At 40.5% G+C, this 13147-nt stretch overlaps 2 protein-coding genes and 2 non-coding genes across 4 annotated transcripts; all 4 read left to right on the top strand.

Moving 5' to 3' along the window:
• Positions 1–749: 749 nt before the first annotated feature.
• ppt2b (palmitoyl-protein thioesterase 2b) lies at positions 750–6015 on the top strand. The gene is made up of 8 exons (XM_069692693.1): positions 750–1049; positions 2339–2492; positions 3298–3393; positions 3910–4017; positions 4233–4316; positions 4683–4767; positions 5335–5389; positions 5821–6015. Exons 1-8 carry the CDS (start codon positions 867–869, stop codon positions 5962–5964), a joined length of 909 nt encoding a protein of 302 aa, XP_069548794.1. The 5' UTR covers positions 750–866; the 3' UTR covers positions 5965–6015.
• Positions 6016–9559: 3544 nt separating this feature from the next.
• rps5 (ribosomal protein S5) lies at positions 9560–12695 on the top strand. The gene is made up of 6 exons (XM_069692705.1): positions 9560–9640; positions 10723–10826; positions 11072–11281; positions 11720–11848; positions 12312–12410; positions 12583–12695. Coding segments are annotated over exons 1-6 (612 nt in total). The 5' UTR covers positions 9560–9639; the 3' UTR covers positions 12652–12695.
• Positions 10862–10999, top strand: LOC138621961 (small nucleolar RNA SNORA3/SNORA45 family). The gene has a single exon (XR_011310979.1). It is a non-coding gene; the product is annotated as a small nucleolar RNA SNORA3/SNORA45 family (small nucleolar RNA).
• LOC138621994 (small nucleolar RNA SNORA3/SNORA45 family) lies at positions 12092–12223 on the top strand. The gene has a single exon (XR_011310985.1). It is a non-coding gene; the product is annotated as a small nucleolar RNA SNORA3/SNORA45 family (small nucleolar RNA).
• Positions 12696–13147: the final 452 nt, after the last annotated feature.

Raw genomic sequence — 13147 nt, 5'->3', positions numbered from 1 at the left:
CCCCGTTGTTGATGTTGTTTTTTTTTGTTTTTGTTTTTTTTAGGTCACAAGCGTTTACAGAGACAGAAATCCAGTGACTCACATTAAGACCCATTAGAAAATAAAAACAGAATCGTGAATATAGTTAAGAAACAAACATTATTTGCCTGCTGTCCAACACCTTGAATAACAATATTTAGCAGATAACAGTTGTCTGTTGTTGCTGAATTAGCAGGGTTAATGACAAATGAATAAATCATATGTATTCAAGATTATATGACCATACACAACAAAATGAACCACATAAGGTTTAGTTATATTTAGGGAGACAATGTAAATAATAAAAAGGCAAAATTTTACATTCAATTGACAAAATAATATGTGCGGCCCCCAGTGATCTTCCTATCTGGCCCTTTTATATGCAGTCTTTCATTTGGCCCTGTTACTGCTGGGTTTGAATAGCCCTGGTCTACATGATCCTGTAAAACTGTTTCCTGTATGAAACTAATCGGCCCGTTGCTTCCTGCTGATTGGACACGGCGGACACAGGAAATGACGTCGTTAGCGGTCGCTTCACCTTTAATTTAAAACCGGAACAAACAAAAGGAAACAGCAGAGCAGCTGGTCCAGTGGGTTTTTTTTTCTCTGCTGTGTTATGAAGCAGTAAACACACGCGGAGTACAGTGTGTTGATATAACAGGATTATTCAAGCGAAGCGGACGACCTGCTCATCTGGACCGCAGCTGGAAAACCAAACCGAAGATGTTTTATGTTTTATTTTTTTAAATTTTGTTTTAAAAGGTGTCCTTTTTTTGTTGTTTTTGTTTTTGTTTTTTTTAATTTAAAAGGGTTTTATTTCTTTCTTTTTTTTTCACTTGGATTTTATAATGCAGAGCTTCCACTCTGCCAGTCGGAGGAGGAAGAACAGCAGCGGGGCAGCCGGGCTGCTGTGTCCGCTGCTCGGTGCGTGCCTCTGGGCTGCGGTGGTCGGGTACAAGCCGGTGATCATCGTGCACGGTTTGTTCGACAGCGCAGGGGATTTCAAAAATTTACAGCGGTTCATTAACGAGGTGAGTGTCCGAGCTGGAGACAGACTGGATCAGTGGTGTTGTTTTTAGAGAAATTTCGGATAAAGAAAATTGTAAAAAAAATATATATATATATTTGGTTAAAGTATATCCTGCAGGCCTTACTGCTTATATCACCATATGCTATCAGCAAAACGTGGACCTGCGCAATGCATTATGTACTATTAGTCAACTTTTATCATAATGTTACAGTCTGTAAACAGTCTTCTAATGTGACATGTAGTGGTATTCTGCGTTATTCCTGCAGAAATACCACCAAAATACCGGATCATCCCCTTAAAGGTGTGATCGTATATTTATTTTGGTTTAATATAACATGTATTTTGCACTTTTATGTTGGAAATCATTTGTATTGGAAAACAGACCATTTATAATGATCCAATCTGGACAGTGTGGTGCCTTAAAAGTTGTGAGAGAAACAGGTTGTTTACAGGAGGTTTTATTCAATAAAACTGTCCTGTACTTGGTATGATAATGAAGAGTTGACACTGAAATGTGCCACTTTCTGCTGGACATCTTGAATTCTACAACCCTCGAAACACACACACACACACACACACACACACACACACCTTTAGAAACTCACAAACGCTCAAGACCTGACAGAGCTGAGTCTGTGGTGATGTGACAAAAAGGACGTTTTTGTGGGGAGACTGAGACGAGGTCAAGGAGGTTAAACGCTCATGAAGTTCCTCTTTTTTACGTCTCTGTTGTACTCGAAGGCTGTCAATTGAAACCAGACGGGGATATTTCTGGAGGGAGAAGAATCGAAAGCGGAAATTCAGACCACGTTGTTTCTGCCTCACTTAGTCTATGATCCTCCATCAATATTTAAAGCCCATCCTGATCAATTAGATGGCAAATGTCCCGAAGGATAAGAGATAACATTAGCATTTGAACTCACTTCGCTATTTGGTCTTGCCAGGAAATGGTGATAAATGGCATCCTGTGTTTCCCAGTGCCCAAGATACAGCCGAATAAGTATTGTTTTAACCTGATCAACAGTGTACAACCGCAAGATATTCAGTTTATTATTATTGTGGACTAAAGGAGCCAGAAAATAAGAAATTTAAGAAACCGGAATCAGAGAATTTTAGCATTTCTGATTTTAATCAGTTTGATTTACTGATGATCAACTGAAAGGTTAATAAACAACTTGATGCAGCTCTACTGAGGTTAACGTATTGATTCTTGAAGCTGTTCATGCAACAATATGAGCAATCTCTTCTCTCCGTTGCTAAGATGAATCCATTTCCTTATCTGTCCTGCAGTCTCATCCCGGAACAAACGTGACGGTGATTGACTTGTTCGACAGAAGCGCCAGCCTGCAGCCCATGTGGAAGCAGGTGGAGGGATTCAAGGCAGCCATTTACCCAATAATGCAAAATGCAGCTGGCGGGGTCCACTTTATCTGCTACTCTCAAGGTCAGCCAGTGCATTCCTGCAAGTGAAATAATGGAGGCATAAATGTGGTATTTGCTCGAGATTATAATGCAGTCTTGATATGTGTTTCATTTCTGCAAAGACTGACAACAGAGTGACACTTTGTACTGTAAGTCGTAAATGTCTCTCATCTCCAAGACGCAGCGTTTGTGGTTTTATTTGCTGGGTAGACTTTTTTTTTATTTTTTTTTTTTTGACATTTTACATTTCTGCTTCAGTCAGTTGTTGGAAGTTTGCAGCTTGAAATTGAGACCTCGAAATGCTCTCATTCAAAACAAAAAAAAAAACATCAAGGGAAGAAATATGAATGCAAATTTGATCTTCTTCACCCAAAGTTTTTGACAACCCGTTTCTGTGTGAAACTTTAGATTTTGGATAAATGTTTTATAATTTTCCATACGTCAGGCTATACTGACAACAGACTGAAATGCATCTCCAGGAGCTTGAATGTGAAATGTGATGGCGCTGACATTTCCTCACATTTTATTAGCTCAACAATTATTCATAAAAAATAATTGGCGGATAAATTGACAATAAGAATAAGTGAGTAAAACACTTTAAATCACAGGTCTAGCTTCTATTTTCTTCACATTTATTTCATATTTTTCATTTGTGATGTCCTGGTTAAAAATCAACATTCACACAGCCAGCTGACTGATTATCTGTCTGTCTTTGTCCTGTGACCTTTTAACTAATATTGATGTTGTGACTAGGAACTTTTCTTGAGGACTTTCTGTCCTCAGAAAGCCACCAGTCTGTAAAAACAGATTTCTGTTTGTTATTGCAGGTGGGCTGGTTTGCAGAGGGATCCTCTCCACGCTGTCTGACCACAACGTCCACTCCTTCATCTCTCTATCCTCGCCTCAAGCCGGGCAGTACGGAGGTGGGTCCAACTTGATCGTGTTTTAAAAGCGCCTGTAATCAATATTTTTATAATAATAATGCGTCAAATGAGAGTGTGAAAACAACGTGGCTCGTAGTGTTTAACCTGCAGAGAATCCTCTCCTGAATCTGCAGCTCCCCTCAAGTTTGCTGAGATTTGTAGTGAGTTTCAGCTCATTTATTTGCTGTCTGACAACAAGTTTACTCCTTTCTGTTTTTGGACACAGCGGGCAGCTATTTTCAGCCCCTAACGGCAGACTGACACAGTTAGCGGCTAGCTGGGGAGTGTAGTGCAGCATTTAGTTACCGAAAAGCCAAATATGTCTGGCAGATAAAAACAGAAAGAAAAAAACAGCTTAAATGGAAGGAGTAAAGGACATAAAGTCATCAGGTGGACTCAGACATGACCCCATAAAAACGATGTGTATAGTGCAGGTTTACCAGGCTGAAGTCTGGTTTATTCTGTTAGCGCTTGTTCTTTAGTGTTTATCCTTATTCGTCTCTTGTTTCCTCTCAGACACAGACTACTTAAGGTACCTTTTCCCTCAGTTCGTGAAGTCTAACCTCTACCACGTCTGCTACACTGCAATAGGTCAGAGGATATCCATCTGCAACTACTGGAACGGTGAGACTCCAGGAATAACTCCCTCGTAGACTTTGTGAAGTCTTCAAATTTAATTATATTACTTAGTTTTGTGAGGATGATGTCAGATTCAAAGACATGACACTTATTATAATAATGGTTTTGTACTTCAGATTGTTAGACTACCAAGAAACTTTATGACTCGAGTGTTTTGACGTCCCGGTTTCTTGTCCTCTCTTCTCCTCCTGCGTCTCCAGACCCCCACCACAGAGACCTGTATGTGGACAGCAGCGATTATCTGGCTCTGCTCAACAGCGAGAGACGGAATCCAAACTCAACAGGTCAGCAGAATCAGTAATTGGGAGGAGACATATGCTCTAAATAAAAGTGAGAGCATTTTCCAAAATGGATGAAAAAGTGAATCTTCTTCTGTGACACAAGACGCCAGGCAAACACATCAACATATATCAAAGATAGCAGGAATACACAACACTTGCACAAGATACAGACCAATCCAGCTGACAGGGGAGCTTCCTGTTTTTATTTGGAATTTTTTTTTTTTTTTTATTAAAATCCTCCATTTACATTAATTACATTCTGTTGTAGTTCAACACTTTGTCACGTATTTCATTGCATAAGATTGACTCCAAGCTAAATGGTGATTTTTCATACACATCAAATATAAAGTGTGTTTTTCTCAATGGCAGAGTGGAAGAAGAACTTCCTCAAAATCAAAACGCTGGTTCTGATCGGAGGACCAGACGACGGAGTCATCACTCCCTGGCAGTCCAGGTTCGTTCTTCCTCCGGTTTGTTAGGTCTTTCAGTTGCTTTCGGTCTGATGTGGTTTCAAATCCCTTTTAGTCCAATCTGAGACAAGTGTGATTTTGTTTGGGGAAAGAAAATCAGCTCAGAATTCATTTTTGGAAATATTTTCACTTTGATAGGCAAAGTGTCTGCTGATCCATTCAGATTTCAACCTTACAAACGTGAGACGTGCATGAAACCGACTCTGGAGCTCAAGTAACTGAGAAACCGAGTTTATCTGTACTACTGATGAAAGTCCAAACACTTCAGATGTTGACCTTGCAGTCAGCTGAGGGATTAATCTCTCCAGTTCACTTTGATTCATGTCAGATTAAACTAAAAGGCTGCAACAGTTTCGTCTTGTATCGATTTATACTGCGTTAATGTGACCTCTATAAAGTCCGTTTTTTTTTTTCTTTCTCCCAATATCATAAAACTCTTTCTGTGCTCAGTTTACATGTTTCCTTTTTTTCTAAATGTTCTTTTTTCTTATCTCATGACCCTCATGTGATGCTCACACATTTCACACCTCTATCTCGCTCTTGTTTTCCAGTCAGTTTGGATTTTACGACGACAACGAAACCGTTGTAGAAATACAGAACCAAGATGTAAGTAAAAGAAAACGGACGCTAAACAGCACCAGTTTTTATTTCAGTTCCACTATTGATCAATATAATTATTATATATATATGATTTATATTATCTATATGTAGTTAGTTAGTTATTGTATCATGCACATGTAAGAGCCCACCCACAACCATAAATACCTTTTCACTGGTAAAGATTTGCCAGACTTTATATTGATAATATGACACTATGAACAAAGAACTTCATCTTTTGTCCCAATCTGACAAATAAAATAAAATGAAACACAACACAAGGTGGCCGAAGTGCTGCACAACATCGGACAGAATTCAAAGAAATCAGAATGACGTGAACCAAGTGAGCAATTTAAAACAAATGAAGCAATAAAACAACATTAACGAAATGAAATTCTATCCTAACCCAACAGAGCGCTGACTTCTTTCTCCTTCTCCAGCTGTATTTAAAAGACGTTTTCGGGCTGAAGACGCTGGCGGCGCGTGGAGATCTGATCCTCTGCTCTGTTCCTGGCGTCCAACACGTCTGGTGGCACTCAAATGAGACGGTGTTCCACACTTGTTTGGAGAAGTGGCTGGTGTAGAGCGAAACCCTCAAACAGACACACACACACACACACACACACACACACACACACACACACACACACACACACACACACACACACACACACATGCACACACAAACACAAACATTTGGCAGTTTTATAAACTCTTGATCCAATCTTTTTGGATAACAGCTCCGAGAGATCATTCGGCAATCAAACAGTGATGCCAGGATTTATTTTCCTTCTACTTTGTTGAGGAGTTTTTTTGTTTTTGTAGAAATGTTTTGTTTTTCATACTTATCCTACTAATTGCTACCTTACTTTCAAAAGAATAGTTTGATATTTTGGATAGTATGTTTACGAGACGAGAAGGTGGACACCGCTCTCCTGTCTGTGCAGTGAATCTGAAGCTGAATCTGCAGCTAGCAGCTAAGCATTAAAAACAGACACGAGGGAAACAGCCAGCCTGCCTCTGATCAAAATGACTAAATCTGCCTTTAAAGTCACTAATTAACACATTATGTCTTGTTTATTTAACCTGTACAAAAACCTAAAGTGTAAAATGACTATATTTAGAATATAAATATATTTTATTGGTCGGACTATTTCTTGGCCGATCGCAGCTGCTTCCTGGAGTCTCGTCATCACCACACGGTTGTTAGATGTAAAACCCCAAAAGTGTCACTTTCAGGCTTTGATTTTGTCCACAATTAACAACAAAGATGTTATATGTTATTTAGTGAGCCTAAAGGCGGTGGTAAGACAAGCTAACTCCCGTCTGGCTGTAGCTTCATACTCAGCATAGAGACATGAGAGTAGATTCAAGCTTCTCATCTTAGTCTTGACAGAAAAGCAAGAAAATATATATTTCCCAAAATGGCACAGTTCTCCTTTTAGTATTTATCTTAAACTGTGTTTAACATCACTGTCTGTGTGCTGAAGATTTTCTCTACAAAGCTGTCACAACTTCCAGAAACTTTGTAAAGATTTACCCCCCTGAACATTCACCCCCTTTCTTCTGTGTACCACAAAGGGATTCAACAAGATGCCCCAACAGATGACAGGAAAAGTTACAAAATAGGGAACTATTGGCTGCTGTTGTGTTTGTATCTTAAATTGTTTACAGCATTTGAATCGCTCTGTTTGTGCTTTCGACTGACGTAAAGTTTGTCAAATGGTATTCAGAGCGGGCCGATGCCTTTCAAAATACAGCGACAGTGTTATCACTCAGGTGCAGGCCGTGGGTGCTCGGGGGTTAACTGCTTTTATATTATCACAGTCTGCGACAGAAGAGCTAACCAGGCATTAAAGGAGCATTCCAGCAATTTAGCATCAAATTTCCAGGACGAGCAAGAGACTGATTGCTATATTGATTTTTGGCAATTAATTTTCAGAGCCTGAGAGGATGAGAAATCCTGGTTTTTATTCCCATGTTTGAGTCAAGTCCGTGACAAATTTTTGTTTTATTATTTTTAACTTTTACATTGAGACCCTTCCTGCCTGGTAAAAATCCCAACTTCTCACCTTCAGATTTTAATGCAGGCTTTTAAAAGTAAAATCTGAAACCCGAGCTTCATCTCTTCTTGTGTTCTGGAAATCAAAATATATTGAAAATATTGAATTTATTACTTTTAACATACCAGGCCTACATACATACAGCACATCCATGTGTGTGTCTGTGTCTGTTTGGTCACACATACCTCAGAAAGCACCACACAACACGACAACAGTGCCTGAGCGACATTTTGTCGTCTCGTCTTTGTGTACAGACTCACTGCCCTGCTCGTTTTATAGGATGCAGTCGTTTCTATCTTGTTATTCTTCCCATTTTTACCCCTTCTTATTAGTGTGCGTGTCTGATCGGATCGTCGGTATCGTGTTTGTTATCACTATCATGCAGTGCTTTGGAGCTGTCCTCCATCGCTTCAGTAGAGTAAGCCTTAAATTGTTCCTACATGCCTGTGTTTCATGTCCATTACCAAAGTGCTATGACAGACTGCCTTTAGTGACGGTGCTAAAAAATAATGACGGGGAGGGGAGGCAACTACAGAATGACGAGAGAGTGGCAGTGCTATATTTGTGTTTACTGGCCCACCAAACTATTGTACGTAGCATTCTTTACCTCCCATTGCATCTAGATATCTCAGGCGTTTTAGCAACTTCATGTTCGTTGGAAAAGGGATTACTTTTTTTTTTTTTTTAATGTTTGCTTTTACTTGGCTGTTTATTGCTGCCAGTTGTAATTTTAGATGTTTCTTGAAAGAAGAAAAATGGAAATATCTTTGTAAAACAAGAAGTGAACTTACTATTGAATGAGTAAAATACGCCTTGCACATGAAAAGATAAGGGAATTTAAAGAAGATGAACTGATTTTAACTGTGTGGAAGTATGTCAGTTTTAAGTATTATTTTAATATTGTTGCATCCTTTGTTTTATGTATGCTTGTACCTGCTTACCTGACCTAAAATAACTGCATAAATTATAGATTTAAGGGATATCCTGCTCTGCTCCATTTTCTTGTTATACAAACGGTAAATGTGGATTCAGACACTTTTTTAAAAACTAAAAATCAGAAAGTACTATTTTGACAGTATCCTACAGTTTCTACAGTGTTTGTTCTAAACAAGCAAAGCTGTCAAATGTTTTCAGTTCCTCAATAAAAGACAATTATGAACATCCGTTTTGTTTTGTTAATTTGTTGAAATGGGTTTTGTCCTCGCCCTGAACGTTCAGAACACACCTGCAACCTCAAAAAATTATCAAAACCAGCACATTAAAGTGGATGATGAAATCTCCAATCCAGAAATGAACACTCATTAGTTGACGATACTTCAGTCAGGCTCATATAGTCAGATAAAAACCCTCTCCACCACCTGCTGCAGGGACAGCGGAGCACTTTCCCCAAAAGATTCCTCCAGCTCCGCTGTCACAAGGACAGATACAGGAGATCATTCCTGCCCACTGCAATAAGACTGTACAATAACTCACCTCTGGCAAAATCCATCACATAACAATAACACTGTTGACTGTGTTTCTTGGTTGTTTGTATATAATATATATAGATATATACTGTACTGTATATACTGTGCATTTTATATTTTTACTACTATTTACTGCTATTTTATTGCTTTTCTATTATTCTATTATTATCTTATTGCTTCTGTATGCTGCTGTAGCGAAAAAAAATTCCCCTCGGGGATTAATAAAGTAACTGCCTAACCTAAAAAAAAAAAAAATCCCTATTCTCAGATCATTTCAATCAGCATATGGCTCTAAGTAGCAAGAAACGTCTATAAAAATTGCAAACGATATGGATTCACTGAGAAACAATACTATTTAAATTCTGATTATTCATCTGCATTTTTTTTAATTATACATTTTGCTATTTAATCCTTGAAGGCCATTTTTCTCAGGAGATAGAGTTAATTTAATTTAATTTAATTACATAATGTTTGGGTTTTCCACGTTTTTATTTCCAGCTGTAAAACATCTTGATTAAAAGTCACTGGCTTTCAAGTTATCGTGTAAAGTTTTTAAAAGTACCCCAGGGAGTTCACTCAATTGGGGAAAAAAAAGACTACATTTCCCGTCGTGCTTTGCGGGACCGCCCCCCCCGGAAGAAATCCAACCAGCGCACCGGATATCCGGACGCGTCGCCCCGAAAAGGCCCTTTTCCGTCTCAGAGAAGTGTGGTGCAGAACGGCAGACACAAGTGAGTGGAAAAAAATTCACATTTTTCTTGCTGTAAACACCGTGAAAAAAGATTAATGTCAAATATTTGGAAACGCTATGGACTCCCGTTGTCCGAGAAGTTGGGACAGAACTCATCGGTTCCGTCGATGCGCCTTTTTTTAAAAAAAAAATTCCTTCTGAATGTCGCCGGACGAGTACAACAGCGTTAGCATGTAGCCACCATGTGGACGCTGCGTGTAGATTTCACGTTTAGTCAGCCATTTCGCAAAAACAAAGCGACTGTGCTACTTTTAAACGGTACTTTTTTTTTTAATTTAAATTTTATTTTTATTTTTATTTCTGTAAACACGCCGACGCTGAGTAGAAATGCAAAAACTCGCGTCCGGTTTAAGGACCGCTGTGAGTTCGTTCATGTGCGGGAGGTTTCCCCGCTGCGGCCTCGCTGCTGAAAGTGTGTCCCGTCTTCGGCTCGTTTCTCGGCATCCGGCTGCTTTAAAGGGGATAATTATTCAGCCTTGCCGTGTTGTTAAAAGTCTCACGAAAACTCGGGTGCTCAAACATTAATCGTAAATTTGGGTCTTAATTGGCAACTCTGCGTTTTTAGGTCGCGTCTCAAAATGGTATATTTAGGAGTAGTATTAGTTTACATTAACGTGCCACAACTTCCAAGTCTGCTTGGAAACCCTAAGAGGATTATTCCCCCCCCTCTCATTAAATACATCTGAATCGATATTTTATCAAACCATGACGTGAGCCTAGAAATTGTCTTTATATTTTGGATATTGTAATGTGGCGTAATTGTCCTTTCCTGGTTTTAACAGCTGCATTATGGTCAAATCTACCTGTTCAAGCCCTGTTCAAATTATTTGCCTTTACTCAGTCACTATATATATATATAATTATCATAAATCTCATCAGTTGTATTAGGATTTAACATAGTTGAACATCAGAAGAACAAACGAGATGTTTGGAGGAAACCGGGACTCTTGCGTGCCTGAAAGTTGTGTGTAGTTTTTCCACCAGTTTTAAAAAAAAAAAAAAGTCCCCTCGGGGATTAATAAAATAACTGCCTAACCTAACCGTCCCGCTGCGTTTCCTCAGTGACTGAGTGGGAGACCGCCCCAGCCGTGGCCGAGACCCCGGAGATCAAGCTCTTTGGCAAGTGGAGCACTGACGATGTCCAGATCAACGACATCTCCCTGCAGGTAAGCGGCATGAGAAGACCCGGTTGGCGTCGCAACGCGAGGCTAGAGTCACGCCCGGATATGACCCGTTGTCCCGGTGTGCTAGAGTGCTCGCAGAGGAAACAAAACAATCTCTGCTTATTCATTGGCTGTAGTCTGATGTGTCCCAGTCAATCACCGGCTTAGATACACGTGCCCGCCTCCGTGATGCCGTTTTCGGATCCGTGTGAAGTGTCGATGTCTAAAGGTGCCGCTCCTCGCCGCAGGATTACATTGCCGTGAAAGAGAAGTACGCCAAGTACCTGCCGCACTCTGGAGGACGTTACGCCGCCAAGCGCTTCCGCAAGGCCCAGTGCCCCATCGTGGAGCGTCTGACCAACTCCATGATGATGCACGGCCGCAACAACGGCAAGAAGCTGATGACCGTGCGCATCGTCAAGCACGCCTTCGAGATCATCCACCTGCTGACTGGAGAGGTATGACCACTTCATAGCTACGGGTGTGTGTGTGTGTGTGTGTGTGTGTGTGTGTGTGTGTGTGTGTGTGTGTGTGTGTGTGTGTGTGTGTCAACCTTGTTCAGGATGTTAAGCATCCCACCGTGAGAGTATCATTTGTTCTTAAACAATAGCTCAGTATTTGGAAATAAAAATGTTTTGCCGGTAGTCGCCCGTGTTCAGTCTTTATGCTAAGCTATAAAAAAATTTTTTTAAAAAGCTGCCGGACCCAGCTACATATTTACTTGTAAATATGGTATCAACGTCCCCAAACTCTGCAAGAAATTTGGGTTGAAAACACCTTCGCTGGTGGTCAAAGCGCCACGGTTTGTTGCGCGTCCAGGGTTCAGTCGGTATTTATGTGTTGCTTGATGTCACCACAAGCGTCAATAATAATTCTACTTCCGATTTTGTTCCCAGAATCCCCTGCAGGTCTTGGTCAACGCCATCATCAACAGTGGACCCCGTGAGGACTCCACCCGTATCGGTCGCGCCGGTACCGTCAGGAGGCAGGCTGTGGACGTGTCGCCCCTCCGCAGAGTCAACCAGGTAACACGAACGCCCATTTTCTTTCTATTCCCACTTTGAACACCTCCCGGGTGTGTCTCCATAGGTTACGGTCATATTGTCTAAAATATGCAGCAACCAACAAGAAAAGTGCAGTAAACACTCCTCACGTGATTTAAAAAATAAATAAATAAATAAAAAATTATGCTTCTTAAAATGACACTACTGTTCCTGTTCTCGATTTCAGACCTGGACATCTGAAGAAGTTGTGTGTTTTCTGTGTTAAGCGAGGCTAGAGTCACGCCTGGACATAACCCGTTGTCCTGGTGTGCTAGAGTGCTCGCAGAGGAAATGTCTTTGCTTATTCATTGGCTGTAGTCTGTTGTGGCCCAGTCAATCACCAACTCAGACACATCACACCACGGGCCTGCGTTTGCTCCACTGAAGTTACCATGTAAACTCATCTCACCCTGCTAACGTCCCTTCCCCGCGTCTTGTCTTGTAGGCTATCTGGCTGCTGTGCACAGGAGCAAGAGAAGCTGCTTTCAGGAACATCAAGACCATCGCCGAGTGTCTGGCTGATGAGCTGATCAATGCAGCCAAGGTACCGGTTCATCCACTCTTAATATCAAGAACTAGATTTATTACAGCTTCCCAGTGCTTATTTTGTATCGGCCTTGGTTAGGGGTTAGAGCTGAAACAGAACTAGAATTGCATCGTTTATCCATTCCCGTTGTGGCCGAGGTGTACTAATCTTAAATTTCTCGCTCTTCCAGGGTTCATCTAACTCCTACGCCATCAAGAAGAAGGATGAGTTGGAGAGGGTTGCCAAGTCCAACCGTTAAACATGTTCGCTTTCTAACAAAACAAATAAACCTGTTGAATCGAAGTGTTTTAATGTACTTTTACAAAAATCTTTGGAAAGCTGGTTCCTTAAACAGATGCACATGTCAGTTTATTAGGTTCAAGCTAAAACTGATGCACTCTTAACAGTCCTGCAATAAGTCCTCCCGTCATGAAGGTCATAATCGGTTTTAAATTAAATTGTCGAGGCATTGATTCAATTTGAGGGTGTAGTTTGTGTTGCTACTAATAGAGTCCACCCTTGTTGTTGACTAAGGTGGATACAATTTTTTTTTGTGAGTCCACACCCATCAGTTTTGACACAAGACTGAATATTATAACTTTCCTCAAATTTAGGACCTTTGCATCACACCACATCAGTTTTAGTCTCGTGTACCTAATAAACTGGAAACTCAGAAAATTACACGGGAGCAACACAAGTATTGTCAAAAGTGGTCAGGTTAATCTTTATTTCTACACTTACTACCCCCCCCCCCC

Source organism: Brachyistius frenatus, unplaced genomic scaffold, assembly GCF_029030835.1.
Source record: "Brachyistius frenatus isolate BFR_SWC_R1_liver_20210118 unplaced genomic scaffold, ASM2903083v1 Contig_2, whole genome shotgun sequence".
NCBI classification, from domain to species: Eukaryota; Metazoa; Chordata; class Actinopteri; family Embiotocidae; genus Brachyistius; species Brachyistius frenatus.
The sequence above is the reverse complement of the archived record's forward strand: the minus strand, read 5'-3'. Positions and strand labels throughout refer to the sequence as shown.